Genomic DNA, 19,161 nt, shown 5'->3' with positions numbered 1-19,161 from the left:
GTTATGTTATATGTTTGCATGAATTTATCTTTTTATTTTTAAGACGAATAATGTGTTCTGTCACAGCCTCTCTAATGTAAAATTCAGTTTTTCACTTTACAAAGGTTTTCATGATTTCTTTAAGCTCCAAACTGTTCAGGTAACTGAGAAACACAAAACACATTCATGCTCAGCATGGCTGACGCAGGCAGAAACAATTTAAACACCCCGCTTTTTCATCCAACATAACAAACAACAATTCGCACAGGTTTCATTTTTTATTGTGCAACCCCAATCATTGTTGTTTGTATAAAATAAATGTCTAAATTACATGGCATGGTTCTTCATTCCTCATGTATTTTCAATCAATACATCTGATCAAATAACACAAAGAAAGCCAAGGATTGCAGGTAGTTACATTACATTTTGCTTTAACAGCTGTTTTTGGTTACATTTCCCCCTGTCTACTTCTTGCTGGGCTTCCAGTTGGGGTCAAAGTGGCTGCAGAGATGTTCCCAGCATTGGTAGTAGCTCTTGTCGAGCCTCTGGCACGTCTGTAGACCCCACTTGGTCACAGCCATACTGAAGGATGACTCAAACATGAAAGCCTAAAGGAAGGAGAAGCCACATATTATCTCACAGCAGGGCCGGGTCTAGACAGGCATGTATGAGGGGGCAGCCACAAATCTTGAGGGGGCATTGTGCTTTATTATATTATTATTATAAATTGGGATTTAGTTTGAGGGGGCACAACATTTATTTGAGGGGGCCAGGCCCCCTCTTGCCCCTGCCTAGACCCGGCCCTGTCTCACAGGTTTTACAGACAAACAAAATTGAAACTTTATATATTTCTTTTTTACCATGGTGCCCTCAGCCACCCTCTCAGGCTTGAGTTCTGCAGTGCTGCTCTTCTCGAAGCACTCAGCGTCAGGGCCGTGTGGAGTCATGATGCTGTGCAGGCTCGCTCCACCTGGCTGGAAACCCTCCTCTTTGGCCTCATAGTGGCCTTCGATCAGACCCATGAATTCACTCATGCAGTTACCTGAAGTCACAAGAACACACGGCACTGAACTGGGAACAAGTGCTGACACATATCTCCACTAGGTGGCGTTATAGGTCTGTGGTGAAACCAGACCCACTGCACTGTGGTGGGGCCTCAGTTGGATAGAAGTCATGCAGCAGGAGTGCATCACCTAACATCTGGACACCGGTTGGGTAAATACAGATTTTAGCTTATGGTTCATTTAAAAATGAGCCACTATCGGTTAGAGTTTGAAAAACAATTCAAACCCTGTCACGTCCAAACAGCCCAGCTCTAAAAACGAATTGTTCTTCTCTCTGGAAAAATGGACACAAGCCAAGCCTGTTTAGAGTTGAAGCGATGCCTGTGTGTGTTTCTTACGGTGATAGTACGGTGGACGGAGGGTGTGGTCGGACACCCCCCACCGAGGGGGGAAGATGACAAAGTCAGCAATGGCCACACCCGGTCGTGTGGATTTGGCAGTCAGCACAGTAAAGATGGATGGATCCTGTAGGAAGATTGTAAAATACAAAATATGTGATGTTTTAAGAGAACACAGATTGTAGCGTCCATCATTAAAAGCAGGAAATGAAGCAACAAATCAACAGTATAGAATATGTTTGTACTAAAAAGCCCTGGTATGGTACTGGTGTCAGTGTCCTCACCGCGTGGTCGAACGCCACACAGTTGATCACCATGAAGTTCTTCAGGTCGTATTTGTAAGGCGTGTAGTTCCCGTGCCAGGCGACCACGTTGAAAGGAGAGAAATCCTACGTGAGGAGCGAAGAAACAAAACAAATAAGACGAGTCTGCCTGAGCGACAAACACAAAGGACTTCAAATTGAGCTTTTCACTGGGGAAAAAAAGGAACAATGAATAATTTCTTTGAAATCTTAAATTCCCAGAGAGTACTTCTTGACATAAAGAGAGAAAAGAAACGGTCATAATGAAAAGGGTTGATTGTGAAAAAGAGGGTGCGCTTATTTCATTCTTCGTTTTCTTTCATTCCCCCCGTTCCTTTGCGATACGCGGCTCCAGGTATTACGGGGTAATTGGCCTCACAATCAAACTTTCCCAAACTTTGAGCGTTTTGCTGTAACAGTGGGTGCAGAGATATTTCTTTATCTTGATTGTTAAAACCACAGCAATTTTATATAGTTTCTCTGTTCTGGTAATGTCACTGCGAAAGAAAAAGACATTCAACAGGAGCTCTAAAATCAATATAGTTCATTACAACTCAAGCTGCCTCGTGGCTGACCTCCGTGCTCCCTACACACACATGAGCAGCTGACACACACTGACAAAAAAAACACGTACACACATATTCATACATAGACTTAAGTAAATTCAAACATAACCAATAAACACACACACACAAACACACACACACGCGCACACACTCAATTTACAGCAGTTGCCATTACAGCAAAAAGGTCTTTGGGGGAACCCAGTGAAGGTAATTTCTTGGACATTCATCTGCGGTAACTCCACTACATTCGATTAAAATGACGGGGAAAATGGAGGCGAGCGAGCACTGGCACACACATGCACACAAAACACAAACATATTGGCCCAGTCAAGCAAATAATAAGTTAATTTGAGCAATTTCAGCGCGCTGCAGGGGAACAAAACAGCAGGAGCAGACGGGAGGAGCAGCAGCAGCAGCAGCATCTTCCCCCGAGATGAGGCTTGTGTCCTCCCTCCACCTTATTTTCACATCCCTGTGGCCCCACCATCCAGGCTCGGGGGCCGGTGGACTCCAGGAAGAGCGTGTGACCTCTGACCTCCAGCCCATAACGGGGTAGAAGCTCAACCAGAGATGAAAAGTGTTTGTTTTGCCACAGAAAAATCTGAATCTCACCCTTGTGTACTTCCAGCGATGAATAATAACAGTGTGGCTTGACACGGTTTCTACGGTTACAACCCCCCCCCCCAACCCTCCGCCCCTGACGAACCTCTCCTCCCACCTCCTCTTTGTTTCAAAAACCTCCTGGCAGACGTGTTGTGCCGTTCCAATTACGCGCCGAACATTTTCTGTTGAGGAAGAATCGCTCCCCGAAAGAAATATAGTGAAATTAAGGCTTAACTTGTAAAAGGTTTTTCCTACAAAGTGAAGCTTCACGGGGGGGACACTGTGTGTAACTCCAGAATGCCTTAACTAATTATCAGTGATTAAGTCTCATGCGGGAGTTGAGGCGGAAACCTGCCGAACAGATAACAGCCAACGCTCCCATATTAAATCATAAGGCACGGTAACATCGGCAGGAGCGGCTAATGGATTATATGCTTCACTTGGGCAGTTTCCTGTTAGTCCCTGTTGCGCCTCGATGGTGTTTGCTGAAGCAGATGCAAACTTAAATAGGGTAAATAGGGTAAATATGCCACATGTGTGGGCCACTGTCATACAGCCTCTGTGCGTATGTGTGAGTGCACTAACGCACAAAGTGAAATGTCAGTGAGAGGAAGCACCTGTTGGCAGGCAAAGAGCTTCCCCTGGTACTTGTTGATGACGGTGAAACCTGTGGCCACCGTGCGATCCTCATAGCAAGCGACTGGACACAGGAAGTCTCTGGGGTTGGCCAGACCATTGGCTCCTGCAAAACACACAAAGAGTTACACACAACGACATGCACACACAAAACTAAAACGTGTCTGAAATAACTCCTGCGCTACTATAGCATTTCATTTCAAAGGCCGAACACCAAATAGGAAATGAATGCATTACATGATGATGCCCTTCAAAATACCCAGAAAGCAGTTATGAGGCCACGTGCACTAACCCAAGAGCAACGTTTGACAGAAAAATGGATCCACTGCATAGCTGTCAGTGAATTTGCTGAATGATGATGATTATTAGTCTTTTTACTGCCGTCTATTGAGTACTATTATGGATGGTCTATTATATAGGGGGTAATGGATGAGCAAATGAGGAAGTGATTTCTGATACAGCCCTCATGCTAGCGGCTCTGTCAGGGTATAATTAGGCGTAGGAGCAAGCTAATATTATCACAGGTCTGTGGCTTACAGTGTTCACCAGTTCAATTTGCTTGCTAGCATATTAGCATGCTAACATTTGCTTATTAAGTACAGCTAAGACTGATGGTTCTGCAGGAGTTTGATCATAAATCTGAGATTTTGGCAAATAAATTAAACCTTTAACCTGATGATGGTGCTAAATAAAAAGTCTCAAGAATCACCAAGTTGAATATAATTCATTGTGAGTGCAACATGAATGTTTCACCAACATTTCAGAGCAGTTGGTCTGGTGGTTGCTGAAATATTTATAGTTTGCCCATATAAGTGACGGATCAACAGACCAGATAAGGGGAGGGACTAATCCAGACAATAGGATGTTGCAGGAGTGGTGGCGTACACTCACACACATCATACAAACACACACCTATAGGTCCCAGGTCAGGGAGTTCATAGTGGGCTCCATACACCTCCAGTATGTAACCTCTGGTTTCTCCAAACACGTCCACGCTGAAGCGCATCCCTTGCTAGAGAGGAAACATGAGAAGAGGAGGAGAGAGGACATTTAAATCTCTGTGCTGATGTCGCCAATCCTGAGGATCAGACTTTCTGCAGCTCAACACATATATAGAAAAAAAACAGATATAACATTCGCAGCACATGTAAATTATGTTTGTACATATAAAACAGAAACATATGATGAGAGAGTGGGAATATAAATAGAAATAAAAGCAGGGATACATACATTAACATTAAATATTGTATTGGATTTTAAGTAGAAAACAATGTCTTCCTAAATATTGTATATAATTTGGCGTGGGGGGAGACACAATGGTAGATTTCTATAAAAAACTGTATAAATGAAAAAAACATGGCGCTCACCTGAATGACACAGATCTCGTTCGGCTCCACCATCATCTTCCCAAACTCGGTAGTGATCAGGACCTCTCCCTGCTGCGGGACTGGAGACAAACAGACAAGGAGAGCGATGGAGAAAAGACAATCTGAGGCAGGAGAAGGACCGAGGATTGAGCTATCATTGTTCTTGTGATAAACAACAGTGAAAACATCAACAGCCCTTTTCCTCACCAATCAGAAAGTCTCCATCTGAGTTGTGGAAGCACCTGCAACAGGAGAAAAAAAATGATATTTGTGTTTTTGCCGATATGAAAAAATACATCTTTATCTCACACAATCGGCTTGTTTGTACACAAATACACACTCACCTGTCGACCATGGAAGCGTTGCAGGTGAACACGTGGATGCCAATGCCATTGCGAGATTTGGTATCTCCAGCACCACAGAGAGTGTGCAGACCCTGCAGGATACACACAGCCACAATCAACCAATCAACTGACAGTATTTAATGAGAGAATAATATTAGGAATAAAAAAAGATATGAACTTACAGCCACAAAGTCCACTTTCTTGTCTGTAGGTTTGGGAATGGTGAATGGAAGCCATCGCAGCTGGGAGAGAAACCTCGGAGTCAGAATCTACTTCTACAGTAAATACAGACATTTTAAACGAATACATCCTTTAAGCTAAAATATTAAAGGCCCTGGAAACACATTTCCCCAATTAGTTCAATTCAGTTTAGATTATTTAGGCCAACGAAGCATATTTTAAACAAAGGATATGTTACAAAAAAGCAAAGCAATACCTGGAATAAATCAATAAAGGAGATAAAGAATGTATTAGACTTATTAGACTCTTAACTGGATGTGTGAGTTCCCACATGAATACAGCGTTTGGGGGGAAATAAAAGCTATGGCATTTTGTAAAATGCACATATTCTCATCTTTCTTACTTAAAAGAGAGGATTGATACCATATTCCTATTTTTAGGGGACGATGTTATTAGCAGCAGGCAATTTGATTAGCATGTAGACATATAATAGGGGAATACAATCAGTATCTGTTAAAATAACAAAATCTGACTTTTAGTCATTAATTAACAATTTTTTTCGTTTTTTGTTTACTGCTCCGTAATTCTGAGCCAAGCCGTGTGTATCATGCTGTTTTCCTGTTTAAGAAGGACTCAGTGATCACGGCCTCCTCCTGTTCAGCCTTGATGTACCTGGTTAGGATCCGGCTCCACTTCATCCCAGTTCTCTGACAGATTCCCACAAGGCACTGCGGTAAAAGGCTTGTGTTTGACGGATGGGATGATGCGGTACAACCAGCTGGAGAAAGAAAACAGGACCAGTATTAAGTTATTTCACGTGCTCTGTCTATGTGCTTTTTTTCCTGTGGGAGACAGAGGGGTACCTCCTCTTATTGGCCGGCCGGGGGCAGGTGAAAGCAGAGCCAGAGAGCTGCTCAGCGTAGAGGCCGTAGGGACAAACCTGAGGATTGTTCTGTAGAGACACAACACACACACAACACACAGTGTATTCAGACACAATGTTAATGGTATAAACTGTGTGTTATGGATTGTGTAGTATTATCTGCAGTTCATGTGTGACGAAGGGAGGGTTTGCCCTTCTTTAATCTACTATACATCCACATAGGGTACATTTTTGACTTGCCTTATCATCTTCTACTGCAGTTCCATTGCAGTTATATAAGATAAATTATACTATATATCTTAGTATCACATTTTTATATTTTCCTGTGAAACGAGGAGGAATCACGAGGTTTCGGTTGGTGTCACCCCTCCTAACGCTTAAGGTGTTGCATAAAGTATTTGTGCAGTTCCCCTAAGCACAAAATCAATTAATAAACTATTGGATTAATAACTCAAATGAGCCCTGTGTGTTTGTGCGTGCATAAGCTATATACCTGTCCCTCGGGTAAGGATCCAGGACAGCGAGGGTCTTCAGATGAGAACTCGTTCCCGAAACCGCTCATGTACTGAAACAGACAGACAAACATTTAACACTCACGGCAAGTGACAATGAAAACTAAAAAAACTCACCATGCAGCCTCATTGTAATGCAGGATAAATGTGTTCATGCTGGTTATAATTAAATCTGAAGGCTTGTCATTAGGCCTTGTCTTTTTGTTAATTGTTGTCATATTGATTCACATTAGATCTTTGATAAAACAAACTGCAGTTACGCCAAATTTCTCCCCTTGTAGTCATCTATTACTTTTGTGCTATTGTGTTTCAGAAGCAGACTAATTATGCTAAAATCCTCCACAGCACAATTTGATCAATACTTCAATTATGACAAGATTATTATTCCGCTATTCTCCTCTGATGACACTGATCACCAGCCCCCTCAGTGGGTTCCCTGCCTCTGGGAAACATGAACTTGGCAAGAAGGTAAAGAAATCTTGCTGAGTCACTGTTAAACTGCAGATAGCTCTCACACATACACACACAGGCTACTTAATAGGTTCCATATGTGTGGGTTTTGAGTGTAGGGTGCCTGAAAACCTTTAGAAAGCTCCAGTGTTTAGAGAGTGGTGTGTAAAGGCGGATTTTGCTGAACTTGTGCTGTTAAATCGAATTCAGATCTCGTAAAAAGCTTTTTCCCACCTTATATACAGATATACAGTCATATTGTTTAATTAAGCTCCTTCTTCAAATCAACCTCATATTGACCCAATATTATAAATCTACGATATAAGCATGAATAACTTTAAGTACAACAGGTCACTCAGCTGCTTCAGAACTGGTTTCCAGTGTAAACAAAATTAAAAAAAACACACTGGAAACCAGTATTTAAATGACATGTATATACGTGGAAGCCAAAAGCAGAACCTAATGAGAATATAACGTTTTAAAGGGGTTTATATGTTTGTTCTACTGAAAAAGAAACCCACTAAAATAAGTTTGTGCTGCCTTTGAGGCATCCTGCACCACATCTGGGCAGCTGCTGAATGCAGCCCTCTGATTGGCCAGACTGAACACCTCCCTTCAGTCAGCCGGTATGTGTCTGTTTAGAAAGTATGTGTAAGTTATAACTGTTTAATTGTGCACGCCTGGTGCAAAGTATGCATCAGCAGTTTAAATACAACTTTTACTTTGTTTTCCAAACATTTAACCCCAGCATGTTTGCATGTTCATATAGTCAGATCCTTGGTTTGTGGGGTTTTAGGTCTAAACTCTGGAGAATGAACTTTTCTAAAGCTGCGAGTAGTTATCAACACACAAAATGCAGCCTTACCTTAAGTCCAGCCATTGTCGTGTCTGTTAAAGCTTCTTGGCAAGAGTAATTTAGCAATTTTGGTGTGACTCCGAATGCATCCCCCCTTGGACTAAAGTCCACTGCAGAAAGAGTGTATGCCGGTATGAAGAGAGCTCAAAAGGGGGCTGGGTTTATACTCTTTCCTCAGTCTGGTTGTAATTAAGGATTGACAGACTGGGTGACGCAGCAGCGGCGCAGGGAAGAGGACAGAGAGGATGGCCCAACTGTGAATAAACAAGTATCAGTGTCACTGCCAAAATAAACAATGATTTTTTTTTGTTTATTGAAAAAAGTTGTAGTTGCAATATAGGGTAACAAACATAGGACACAGGGAATAAATGAAGCAAAAATACTGAAGACATCTCATCGGTAATGGTGTCTGTCAATACAGGCAAACAGTCTGCTCTAGCTGCAGTGGTAGAAGAAGTATTCAGAAACTTTACTTTGGTAAAAATACTGCATTCAAGACCTTACTTAAGGAAAAGTGTGCAATATTATCAGCAAAATATACTTTTACTATGAAAAGTAAAATCCCAGTGCAGTGAAAGGTTTTACCAGTGGTATTTCTGTGTATGTTGCATTTTACTACAAGATTGAGCTCATTTGAGATACTTCATATACTGTGGAGTAATTTAATCCACAACAGTGCATCATATTTTGTATGATCATCATAAGTCTGTGAGAACAATGTATATCGAAAATATACAATGTATTCAGCCCTGTGACGATGCATTTTATAGTTAATCCAAGAGGTTTTTTAGGGAGTTGTACACATTTAGGACCAGTCCATCCTTCAGTTGATCCCAAACAGTCAACATCAACACATGTGGTTTACATTGTCATTTGAAAAGTAACTAAAGCTGTCAGACAAATGTAGTTGAGTAAAACGTATTTCCTTCTGAGATGTGGTGGAGTAGAAGTAGAAATAACACTCATGTAAATGTACCTAGTTAGAGTACTTGAGTATATGTTCTTTAGTTATTATTATTCACCACCAACAAAATAATAGATTATCATAAATAATGTATAGTATTTTCTCAGTGAAATATTAGTCGATAGTTCTATGAATGTTATAATGAGATAAAGAAAACCAGCAGATTATAAACTGGTAAAATGCCAGTCGACAGTATTTGTCTGCATTACAGTGACAGTCCCTCCGGTCAAACTGGGGTGGCCTCACATGCTCTGCTTGAGCAAACAACTGTGTCGTGCACGTCCTCACGTCCTTCAAAGAAAAAAACTCAGCAAAAGAGTAGCCATCAATTCCAAACTTTTGATAGCTTAAGTTTTATTCCATCATTTAATTTTTTTTATTATCCCAAATTGGCAGGGGCGGATCCAGATTTAGGGCCAGGGGGGCACTGACCCCAGCTGATAAACTACACTTTCCAACGATATATGAGAATTTCTTGATAATGCTATAGAGCAAAGAGGAATAACTGAAATATGCACCTTAGTCAATCAGAAATTGTGGATGGACATACAGTGTAATTGGCCCCAAATGGCCCCAGATTAAGAAAAATCGTTGATGCCACTGCAAATTTGTAATGGGAGTTTGAAGAATACGAGGTGTGCATGCCACCAACCGGCCGGCTGGGGACTTCATCTCTCTGGATTTAATGCACCACAGGTTGATCAGATTGTCCATAATCGCATCTCTTATGCTTCACATATGCTGCGTGACTGCTTTATTAGAAGCGAGTTATCATTCAGCTGCATTATTAATTGACTTCTATTTAAAAACCAGCACAATCCACAGACACAACCTCTGCATGCTGCAGTGAGCAATTCCCTCTTGGAATGAACAACAGCAAAGGCTTCCAAAGAGGCCCTATACATTACTTTAAGCACAATTTATTCAGCTCGTTTCTTGGAAATAGATGTCCAAAACGATGGGAACCTAATGTCCCCCATGCAGCATGTATCAAAAAGAATCAATTTCACCTTCTCTCAGTCTTGGCTCGCTTCCCCCTCTTGTCTATTTCTTTTCTTTTTGGGAGGTGTTGGGGAAGGGTAAATGATGGCAATTCTCATAGCGAGGCGCAAATAAACTCGCCGCAGCAGAAGTAACTGTTCTCCGGCGAGGCGTGCAGGCAGGCCCGGGCCCCCCGCTGACAGCCAGTCAAGGTGCTGTGCCAAAGACGAGAAAACCCAATGGCAGGGAAATATCACGTCCCGGTCTCCGGAAATTGATCTGCTCCTTGTATGGAGAAAGAAAATGAGCGATTTTAATTTCAATCCCCGAGTCTGATGATAGAATTCGAGAGTAGCCTATTTGGGTCCGATCTGGGCGGCGTCTGTGCGTTTTAGGAGAGGCAGGAATAGCTGGAGACGGTGGAGACAGTTATATATCTATGCATGCGTGAGTGGGCCGTAAATGCTTTGTTATTAGATGCCTGCTGAACTCAATGGCTTGATGGTAAATGGCACACTCACCTGGCAGAGTCTATCCCCCATATGCATAAACAGCAAATCTGTGTCTCCCTATGTGTCTCCCTCACACACACAGTAAACTGTTGTGGGATGACATCTTCAGCCTTTCATAGGAGATGGTGGACACAATTTCACATACACGAAACACACATAATGTTACAGTATGTGCTGTTTTTTGTGCCGTCTGACCTTTGCAGGTTTAGCATTGGGTGCGCCAGGCCTTCAACATTATCAACACTTTAGTAGTGAAGCTTCCAACAGGCACCATAGAATCTGCATTGCCATACAATACAGTGGTATGGAGGAACCTGCCAAAATTAAAATTAAAATAAAGAACGAAATATTCGAATGACAGAATAAAAGATAAATAAGCAAGTAAATGCAAAAAAAAAAAACACTTGAACAAATGTCCTCATGCACTGCCTGCAGAGTCCCAGGAAAGACGAAGCTGTAACCGATCCAGGTTTTAGAGTTGAGCCCAACTTCCTAATTAACATAAAGACACAGAAATACAGATCAAATAAAAAAATTAAATAAATACTAAAAACATAAATATACATATAAATATATTACTATTTAAATAAATTAATGAATAAATGTAGGAAAACACGTTTTACTTATTTATTTCAACATGTAATTATCGTTTTTTTTTTGTCATTTTTTTTATTTCTCTATTTATTTTGGTATATTCATTCCTCTATACAGCAGACTTTACAATAAAGAGAGAGTCACAGTGGCTAAACGACGCTTCAACTATAACCGGGCAGTGCATCGTATCTACACACACACACACACACAGTCACACACAAATACTGTATATCTCAAGTGTACTTCTGATTAAATTAATCAGGCAGTAGCAAGTAGCAACAACTAATTAGCGTGTTCTTACACACTCCTGCTTTTGTTTCTCCGCGGTTAATGAGATTCCGTTGGCTTCTCTTTACCCGTCGCTGAGCTGAGAGCAAAGCAGATATCAGACATTCTCTTATAGGCAGCAAACATCACATAATACAGTATAGATGGATGATGCACCGACACAAGACACGAGATTGAGCCTTTTGTTCGTCTACTCATATCAGATCAAATCAAACCACACATCGGCAATTCGAAAAAAATTGGCAGAAGTGCGATTTGTTCCCTTGAGCTGCACAATTTGATGAAGACAACAGACAACAACAAAAATATCCAAAACTTAACTTTGTGAAGGACATACAGCACATGACACCTGAATTGTAATCGCCTGCCCTCATCTTGTGTATCACTGGAGGCTAACTGCTGTATTTGGATGTCACATCTAACAGGAAATGGCTTGGATTCATGTATTTTGTAATTATAGCCCTGTTACCCACTGTCGCACTTTAATGTTAAATGACTCCTGACATGATCCATCCAGAGCCACACACACACAAACACACACACATACACACATACACACACACACACGTCTGACAGCTCCATTTACCGCTGATTAGATTTGCAAGGACATGTAGTATACCCTCACTATGTCTCCCTACTCTCTCCCTGTCTCCATCTGAGTAGGTTGGGTATCTCCTGAATCCCATGTCGCCGTAATGTTATGCAAATGGTTTAATATGAAGATAAAAGACTGCTGCAGCGTGTGGCGCTCTCCTGGTTCACAGCCTCGTGTTTCCAGGACGATAACTCTGGCGACGAGGGCACTATTTGGGAGTCATTAAATGATGGCCTTCCTGACATGCACCCGCTCACCACCGCCGCCACCCGCCCTGAGTTGGCCATTAAAGCAGCTCACACCCACACCAAGAACCACACACACACGCACACACTCAGACGCGCACACACACACAGTACAGACGCCTTTTAGCGCCAGCTCCCAGTTTCTTACACATCACAGTGTCACAGAATAGAAAATTACACTCTCCTCCCACAGAGAAAATTGCTTTGGAATTGCTTGGTTATAAAGATGTGCTTTAAAGAGAGGGGGTGCATGCAATAAAAAGAAAGGACACACACAAACACAATTACTTAAGCACTCTGAGGACAATTCTTACAAGTTAATCAGAGGATTTACCAATTATTGATGTCAAAAGGATTTTGCTGCATATCTCTTCTGTGGCCTATGTTTATGCATCTGTTTGTGATTTGCATTCAAGGTGTTTAGTATGCATTTGTCTCTGTTGTTGTGCTGAATAATGGCCGAGCAAAAACACATGGATGGCAATCTCAAAATTAGTTGTTTTCTGCACAGTCCCTGTACTGGTTAGCTTGGGTTGCAACTGTAGCTCTTTGGGAGTATGTCATGATGAGTTATTAAACAAAGCGAGACAAATCAGCACCATACATTAAGTCTGAGGAAGGTGAAATAATACCTCCATGCACCACAGGAGAGAGACAAGACGTATCAGCATCAAGAGACAAGAGAAGTGTGACTGAGAGGATAGTGATGAAATACAAAGTGGAAAATGGTAGAGAAGACAGAAAGAGGCAGAGCAAATATAGAAGATTAATATACATCAGGGAGGACAGTGGATGGATGAGGCACATTGAGTAGCTTCACGAAAGCAAAATGGCACCTATGGCAGAGACGTGGGAAGATGATGTTTGTACTGGAAAGCAGACAAAACCAAAACACGCTTTACTACACAGTTGGTTAAATTGTTGAACAAAACTTTAGCCTATTATGTCAAAGAAATGTCATTTTTTTCTATTTTCAGCTTTATTCAATTTGCAGTAAGTACAACACTAAGAAACATGTTGAAACAAGCCACTGCAGAACTGCAGTAACTTCATTCTTTATATTATTCTGTGGGCTCTGTAGCACTTATTGCACTCAGCTGAGGAGAGTTTGAGCTTATGGAGACAGTATTTAAAGATGGACGACATGACTGGCACCTAAAAGTGATGCCAAAGTGTTTGGATCGCCACCCGGTGGTTGGTTGCAGTACAGCTCATAAATCCTGCTTTTCTCCATGTTAGTGGGTTGGACACGGACTGAACTAAAAAGTCAAAGTACTCATCAAATAGGTTTTTCTCAAAGATGGCCTCTGTCTTTTTAGATTCATTCAAGCGTAAATGTTTCTGGTACGTGTGGTTTTGATTTGTTATTTGATGCTTTGAAAACAGGATGAAACGTCACGATTGACAGCTGAGACTGACTCGCGATTGGTCGAGCATGTGTGTCAGTGGGACCTTTAATCAGTACTGCAAAGATACAAATCTGCAAAATGGCAGCGTTTGTATCTGGGATATTTTGGCTTCATTTCTGTATAGTCATTTCTGGAGTCATTTAAAAACATTTGACATCAATGCTTAGTTCCTGCTCTGTCTTTGTAGGACAGTGTAGGTCATTCACGTTCCTTTCCAAATACAAAAACATAACAATGTATTTTGAAAGACTGGGCCTCTACTACGTGTAAGAAGTAAATTGCTGTAAAATTTTTGATAAAAAGTCGCTCATGCAGCTGCATTTATTGCACGTGGATTAAAGGGGAAGGTTTGAAAAGTAAAAGCAACAACATGGTTTCCACAAACTACGCGACTCCATCCGTTAGTTAATTAACAAATCACAGAGTTGTGAATATCTTTGTATTCATCCCTGCAGCCTGTTATTCTCTGGAGCTGGACGCTGTAGTGGCATGCGGTAGTTAACATAAAATGCCCGGTGAGCGGGTAATGAGTCATAGTGAGCCCCAATTCTCTGCTTATAGGATATTCTGTCCCACTGTCTCTGTCTGGACCCGGCCCAGCAACTCACCAGACACCTCATCACAAATAGAATTAGCCTCCCGGACAGAACCAAAATGAGATTGGCTGGATGTTTGGCTGGAAGCGTAATGGCATTGGGGTGCTGGTGGTGTTTTCCTCGCAGGGGACCCAAAGGGCAGGAGTGTGTATCGGTTCAGACACTTGGTATGGGGCCAGTTATACTATTCACCCCTCCCTATGAAGCATGTGGACAGGTGGTGAGGATGCCTCCTCTAAATCTGTAGTTTAGCTTGGTAGTTTTGAGGAGTAGTCTGAGATGTGAAGAGGGAAACTTGAGGTGAATGCTCTTTGGACGAGGAATGGGTGTGTTCAGCATCAGAGAGCCAGGAGGGTGGGTTTATATCTGTGTGGTTTTCTCATCCAAGTGTGTGTTTGCCTGGTGCAAGAGTGCGACTGATGCTATATCAATCTGGGCAATGATTGTGTGTGTATTTTGGCGTGTAGTTGCACATGTGTCGAGCTCCGTTGCTGTGTATGTGTGTGTCCGTCCCCAGCACCATCATTAGGTCGCAGGCAGTCCCAGTGTTGGGGGTGTAGCTCGGCTGCTCCTGCTCCTCTCAGGCCAATTTGGGGGGAGAAAAGCACTTCGATCCTGGCCTGCAAGTCTGAGGGTCCCCAGCGGGAGGCAGCGCAGCCCTGCAATCTATATTGGATTTATTCCTTTCCCATCTACAGGCCCCACACACCCCACCGAGAGGAAGTCTCAACTGCACTCTCTGTCCCCTAAGACAATATGTTATGGTACACACATGAGTACACATAATCGTGTAAACACACACATGCGGACTCACTTTGGGAGGCGCACACACCTGAGTCTATCTTCAGGGCACACTCCCCCCACAGCAAGGAAGTTACACAGGCACGCTTTCGGTCCCTGTGGTAGTTGCACTGGGGTCAAGATACTCTGAGGTCTGTGAGAGAGAGAGAGAGAGTGAGAGAGAGAGAGAGAGAGAGAGAGAGAGAGAGAGAGAGAGAGAGAGAGAGAGAGAGACAGAGAGAGAGAGAGACACACACACACACACACACACACAGACAGACAGACAGACAGACAGACAAACAGAAAGAAAAGGGGATCAACCGAGCTGTTGAGTTATTTGAAGCTGACCATTGTTCCTCTCTTCGAAAAATATTGTTGATTTCCAAAGGCCAAGGTACAAAATGCTTTTTTTTATCACATTAAAACAAGAAAAAAGAATTTACATAAAACTCAGACAAGGTCAGGGAGAAACAAGCTTCTTAATTTAGTCTAATCAACTGTCATTTGCATCGCGCCATTTGCGCAAGGTATTGCCACTAACTGAATAAATGGACTTCTTCAGACTCAAGGGGGGGCACTCCGGCTCTGATAAGCTGGCAACATAACTGATTTGCATATATTACTTTGATTATCTCATTACTGGGATGATTCTTGCGGAATTTTTGACACTCGCGCAATCGAATTAAAATGAAGCCACGCAATCAATAAAAGGGCAAACGCGGCTGAGACAACACACCGCGCCCCAGGTCTGCATGGTCAACTCGTGGTGATGATGATGAAGCTGGGGATGATGATGGTGAAGGCCATGATGATGATGATGATGATGATGATGATGATGATGACCTCTTCAGCTCACGAGCTCCCCGACGCCGCGGTGGGTTCACGAGAGCATCGGGCTCTCGATTCCTGCGATCAAAGCAGTAATCAGTGGAGACAATGGGGGCCGTGAAATTGCCGCCTTCGTTCGGGTGACCTCTGCACCTGCCATGAATCCAAGAGTGGCCTGCAGGCGGCTCATGACCCCCCCCCCCCCCCAACAATCGATAAAAGGGCTCCCATCTTTCGTCCGACTCAACCCATCTGAAAATGATGAAAGCATGCGTAAAAAGCGTGCACGCCTCTGATAATCTTGCAGTGCAGTCGCCACAATAACCTGATAGCACTGTTGGTGAGCGGGTGAGGGCATGAGGGCCATCACTCCCATCACTCCCATCACTCCCATCACTCCCATCACTCCGGCTGCAGCCCCAAGGTGTGATCAGGGTATCATGTGTCTCCAAAACCATCACCTGGAATCAAGAGTGACACTAAGTAGCCCATGAGATATATGTCATTTGGCGTAATACAGTTCTCTGTGTTCTACAATCTTCGAAGCCTCCAATGAATTATGACAAGAGGCTCGATTGTGGCCACACACAATTTGCTTGAGGGATTTCGGCTGCAGCTCCCAGGTGTGATCAGGTATCATCTGCCGCCCAAAACCTTCAAACCTGGACTCACGAGTGACACGAAATAGCCTTTAGGGAATGCATCCTTTGGTTTATTTGACTTCTTCCGAAATTATGCCTAATGTCCTTTGTGTTCTAATCTTCAAAACCCTCCAATACATTATGACAAGTGGCTCATTTGTTGCCACACACGATTTGCTCTCAGGGAAGAAGATTTGGAGGCTCGTAATAGACTCTAACCGGAGCCGAGGCACACGTCCACGTTTTTAAATCCGTGGTGCAAATAATTACAGGCCTTGGAAATTGATTTCCCTGCGACCTTCTCCGGCACACGAGGCCCCCCGAGTCCCCCTGGTAAGCTACTTCTGCTGAAGCATTAAGTCATTAATTATTTTCCCTTACATAAGGACAAATTATCGAGTCAGTTGAACGAAATTAGAACCCTTTGTTTCTGATCAGACCGCATTACCGCTGGAAATTACGGATGATGGCTGCGTGCGCGCTCGGCTTTGTTGTTTCGATCATCGCCTGTCGCTCTGAACCCGCGCTAACAAAGTCATTAAATTGACTCCCTCTCGCTCTCATTATGCGGGCTGTTAATAACCGCTAATTAACTTTGCTTACGTGCGCCTTAAAAGCCTCCCCCCACCCCCTCTCCCCAACACACACACACACTCTCCCCCCCCCCCCCTCTCTCTCCTTCCCGTCTTTCTCCTGCTCGGCCTCTCAAGCTGAGAGCAAGTGTCCAATTATGTCAGAGCGCCGCGACGGATGGAGGATGAGTCGTCGAGCCGGTTGATGCGTGAGAGGTGGCAGATATTTACACGTGTTGCGTTTGGGACCCAGTTGCATGAACACATTTATTATTCCTGCATGTACAAATGCACTAAATCTGGTATATACACGTGGATGGGGTGCGTTCGTTTCAAGGACTTCTCCAAAACGAACGTGCGTAAAAGAGCATCCGATTAAGCAAGAGGCCTTGGTTGGCGAAGGTGACCCCCTCGTCCTGTGATGCGTTCAGGTGCATGGTTCTATGCGTTTTAATCACTCGGCCTCACCTGTTGAAGCAGTGTGCTGTTTCCACCAGGAGATGGCGCCAATGGAATGACCTGCACGGTGAAAGGAACCTGCTGGTCATAAATCAAGTGGAACTCCGTGGCCTTGGACCTGAGAGCAGAGACACGGAGCCGGAAGTGAGAAGAGAGGAAGTTACACGACCTGTGGAAAACTAGAGATGTGATCACACTGGGACTTTTCAATGCACAAACACACACAAATGGCGAGCATGGCACAAAAAAAGGGACTTCGAGGGTATGGAAATGCACGGTGGCTCAGTGTAAGAATTGCGCATTAGAGGATATCAGGTCTGTGCAGTTAGGATGTTATGAAAACACAGGGGGGGGGGCGGCGGGGGGGTGAGTCATCTCCTCACCTGCGCGTCAAATAGACGGCAAATTGAAAATGTGAAAATTGCGCCGGAGGCTATTCCAGCCCCCACTAATGTATGCGCGTAATTAGTGCGTTTAAACAAAGCGCTCGCGGGTGTCCTGCTGGCTGAAATGGCTGCTGACATCTCCTCTTCCACAGGGTTAATAACAGTGTGCGGATAAATGAATCAAATCGTGCCCCCCCAAATTACAGAGCGTCTCTAAATACTCGTCTGTATTACGCACGTCTGTTTGCGAGCGCGCAGGGGGAGAAGAAGAAAGGCATAACATTTTGTATTGTTATTACACTCATTACGTTGATTTGCGCGCAAGTAAACAAGCTCGGAAGTTTGTGACACGACTGGAAAAAAAGTTGCAGATGCACTTATCCTACGAGTCCTGCTCATTATATATAAATACATAAGGAAAAACAATATTATTGGTGTATTGTCTTGCAACAACTCAGGCCTCATGATGGAGCCAATCTGCAAAATATTCATTCATAAACATGAGTATCGTATTTAATGTTATTTTATGATACGTCTAAAGTGTATTTTCTAACATTTTGAATGTTATTAAATAGAAAAAATAGAAATAATAATTAAAACAAGAGCTAAACTGTTGGATCTACCTCCACTGGATTACCAAGCGGCCTGTGCCTTTACTAAACCTTACAGATCTGCTGCACTCGTGTCCCAGAATAAAAGTTTCTGCGTCAGACAACCCAAAGAAAATAAAAGAATAACTTTCTGGACACATATATTTTATTGTTATTTTTCGTTTGCCGCATGTGGCCCGGGCGGATACATGGCGGAGGGGAGGAAGAGGGGAAAAAGGGAGTGCGGAGAGGAGACAGAAGGAGAGAGTAAATTGCAGCTTGCTGAAGTTTTTGGATTGAATTCTGAAAATGATCCTTTTAACAGTGATGGGCTCTGAGGCGAGGATAGGGGTCACGCCATTCACAGCGGGTTAAATAGACTTTCATTTAAAATTACATTCTCGATCCATCTCTCCATCTCTCTCCCTCTCTGTCTGTCTCTTTCTCTACAGCAAGGCGGAGTCCCCCTGCGTGCGTGCGTGCGTGCGTGCGTGTCATGCCCCCGGCTCCGCGCGTCTCATCACCGCAGCGCCAGCCTCACTTTTTAAGTCAATCCGAAACTCCAGCAGAGAGCAGGCGACTGATAGGAGAGGAGGGGAGACAGACACATACAAAATCCCACATTAACCGTATTAATGCTT

The 19,161-nt window shown here is 43.2% G+C and overlaps 1 protein-coding gene across 1 annotated transcript; it reads right to left on the bottom strand.

Moving 5' to 3' along the window:
• Window positions 1-244: 244 nt before the first annotated feature.
• hgd (homogentisate 1,2-dioxygenase) lies at window positions 245-8,248 on the bottom strand. Its single transcript, XM_061093535.1, has 14 exons — window positions 8,090-8,248; window positions 6,756-6,827; window positions 6,243-6,331; window positions 6,052-6,157; window positions 5,382-5,441; window positions 5,200-5,291; window positions 5,063-5,097; window positions 4,856-4,935; window positions 4,401-4,500; window positions 3,470-3,594; window positions 1,666-1,770; window positions 1,382-1,508; window positions 840-1,021; window positions 245-587 (listed from the first exon to the last, which is right to left on the bottom strand). Exons 1-14 carry the CDS (start codon window positions 8,102-8,104, stop codon window positions 444-446), a joined length of 1,332 nt encoding a protein of 443 aa, XP_060949518.1. The 5' UTR covers window positions 8,105-8,248; the 3' UTR covers window positions 245-443.
• Between the last annotated feature and the right edge of the window lie 10,913 nt (window positions 8,249-19,161).

The sequence above is a fragment of the Limanda limanda genome, chromosome 20 (genome assembly GCF_963576545.1).
Source record: "Limanda limanda chromosome 20, fLimLim1.1, whole genome shotgun sequence".
In the NCBI taxonomy this organism is placed as follows: Eukaryota; Metazoa; Chordata; class Actinopteri; order Pleuronectiformes; family Pleuronectidae; genus Limanda; species Limanda limanda.
Note: the sequence above shows the minus strand (reverse complement) of the source record. Positions and strands in the feature narration are given on the sequence as shown.

What these genes read in the sequence shown, in the direction of transcription:
- hgd (XM_061093535.1), bottom strand. An exon ending in AACGCTTCCATGGTCGACAG is followed by an intron (nt 5,098 to 5,199) that starts GTGAGTGTGTAT and finishes CTCCTGTTGCAG; the next exon opens with GTGCTTCCACAACTCAGATG. An exon ending in CCCTGACCTGGGACCTATAG is followed by an intron (nt 3,595 to 4,400) that starts GTGTGTGTTTGT and finishes TGTGTTTTGCAG; the next exon opens with GAGCCAATGGTCTGGCCAAC.